The sequence below is a fragment of the Spinacia oleracea genome, chromosome 4 (genome assembly GCF_020520425.1).
Source record: "Spinacia oleracea cultivar Varoflay chromosome 4, BTI_SOV_V1, whole genome shotgun sequence".
Lineage (NCBI taxonomy): Eukaryota > Viridiplantae > Streptophyta > Magnoliopsida > Caryophyllales > Amaranthaceae > Spinacia > Spinacia oleracea.
In genome coordinates, this window is record NC_079490.1 from 116,184,855 (window position 1) to 116,187,227 (window position 2,373).

At 35.3% G+C, this 2,373-nt stretch overlaps 1 protein-coding gene across 1 annotated transcript; it reads left to right on the forward strand.

Annotated features, from left to right (window-relative positions):
* The first annotated feature begins 1,476 nt into the window (after positions 1–1,476).
* On the forward strand, positions 1,477–2,168 carry LOC110783873 (histone H3.2). The gene has a single exon (XM_021988256.2). It carries the CDS (start codon positions 1,558–1,560, stop codon positions 1,966–1,968), a length of 411 nt encoding a protein of 136 aa, XP_021843948.1. The 5' UTR covers positions 1,477–1,557; the 3' UTR covers positions 1,969–2,168.
* Positions 2,169–2,373: the final 205 nt, after the last annotated feature.

Below are 2,373 nucleotides of genomic sequence, written 5' to 3' on the forward strand. Positions count from 1 at the left end.
ACTCCAACATAAAATCAGGGGTAAAATTGACCTTTTAAATTTTGCATAGAGAAAATATTTCCTGCATTTAGAAACTATGTTTTTTTAGGTAGTAAAAAATAAATTTTCGATTTTTTTAGGTGGTAAAAAAATAATTTATCTTTTTATTTTACCAAAGATAAAAATAAGAAACATAAAATCACCAAAGAAAATTTCCCTAATTAAATCTTGAAAACAAAGGAAAAATATTTCGCAGAGAAGTACTTCGGAAAATTCAAATCTGAAAATCAGAGCTTGATTCAGTCCACGTGTTACTTAATGCAGAAAAGATTTTCTTTATGCAGAAAATAAAATTACCAAAAAGTCCCTAATTAATACTACTTAAAAAGTTATTAAAAGAAAAATCATCCATTATCAATCTTCCAGAAAACGAGCTTCGGGATATTTTCTTCCAACTCTTATACCTTCAGCTGCCAACCACACTACACAAATAAAGTATTGATTTTGCCTCAAAACTGATGTAAAAACTATTCAAATTATACCCCAGTAACCTAATAATTTGAACCAATTTTACCACAAAGTTCATATTTTAAAGCGTGAGTGTAGAGAAACCGACTCCGGCTAAAAGAGACCAACCAAGAGCGAAGAATTATGCCGTCAAGAAATTGTCGTCATGGATATGAACAACTACCGTGTTCTTGTTATCATCAAAGGTCGAATGCTCTCGTTCATTGATATGTTCATCATATTTATAAAAAAATATTGCCTATATAACTCTAACTCTAGAATCTTAATACATACAAACTTAGACAATAATATTTGTAGTATCAAATAATATTAGGAGTAAAATTATATCTTGATCAGTTATATAATTATATATTGCGTGTGACCATATGGTGAGATAGATTATTAAGAGTATTAAGTAAACTAGTACACTTAGAAGTGCATTCAACGTAGGACTAATTAGTAATACCTTATTATTAGAGTAGCCGTAGGAGTCTTGTAATATACAAGCATACATGGGTGTGCTTGTTATTTGAGTTAAAACGTACCAATGAATTGATTTTCACTTGGAAAAAAATACTCCAAGCCTGGTACTCTGGTAGTATGTAAGTCATGGGGTAATATCTAAGTCAGGGGTAAAAAAATATGTGAGAGCAAGCCCAGTCAATGCGGAGGGAGCCCAGCAGTTAGGTTGACGAGCATGATTTGTATTAATCCAAACTATTCAATTTTTTATTTATTAATTTTTTATTAATTAATTAGGGATATTTTGGTAATTTTAATTTCTGCAAAAAGAAAATATTTTCTGCATTTAGGAACTATGAATATTAATCCATAATCTGTCCACGTCAGCGATCCATAATCCGTGTAAACTTCTCAAACGATTCCCCATCGTAGATAAAACGCCTTCATCAACGGCTCAAATCTCATTTCTTACTTCCAGCCTCTTTCCGTTTCTCCTGCCCAAGTATTATATAAACACTTCCCATTTCCCTTCCAAATCAAACATCCCGCCTTCTTCGCTTCTCTTTACTAACTCAAACTTTCTCTCTCTCTAAATCTCAAACTTCAACAATGGCCCGAACCAAGCAAACCGCCAGGAAATCCACCGGAGGAAAAGCTCCAAGGAAGCAGCTCGCCACCAAGGCTGCCCGTAAGTCCGCCCCAGCCACCGGAGGAGTCAAGAAGCCCCACCGTTTCAGGCCAGGAACCGTGGCTCTCCGTGAAATCAGGAAGTACCAGAAGAGCACTGAGCTTCTCATCAGGAAGCTTCCATTCCAGAGGCTTGTCAGAGAAATAGCTCAGGATTTCAAAACCGACCTCCGCTTCCAAAGCTCCGCCGTTGCCGCCCTCCAGGAAGCTGCCGAAGCTTACCTTGTTGGTCTCTTTGAGGATACCAACCTCTGCGCAATTCACGCTAAAAGAGTGACAATTATGCCTAAGGATATTCAGCTTGCAAGGAGGATCCGTGGTGAGAGGGCTTAATTTGGGGATTTCAATTGATTTGAATTGAAATTTCTAGGGTTAGGGTTTGGTAGTGTAGTATGTTGACAAAACTTTCTTTTCAAATTAGTCTGTTATCTATAATGTAGTTACCGGTGTAATGTTATGGCCAGTCAGTGATTATGTATTGATTTTCTAGTTATCTTAGTGAATATATATTGGTTGGTAATGTTGAGTTTCAACTGGTTTTCATTAACTTTTTTACCTCTGGATTTCTGAGATGTGTTTGTTGAATCTTGAATCTATGCAACTTCATTAGTGATTCATTGAACTATGTATTGAAAGGGTGGATTATGTTTTGCATATTTGTACTCTGCATATGAAATCAAGTTTTTGCATATTTGTACTCTGCATATGAAATCAAGTTATCATTGAATGAAATCCTTT

What these genes read in the sequence shown, in the direction of transcription:
- LOC110783873 (XM_021988256.2), top strand. Translation starts at nt 1,558, where the DNA reads ATGGCCCGAACCAAGCAAACCGCCAGGAAATCCACCGGAGGAAAAGCT.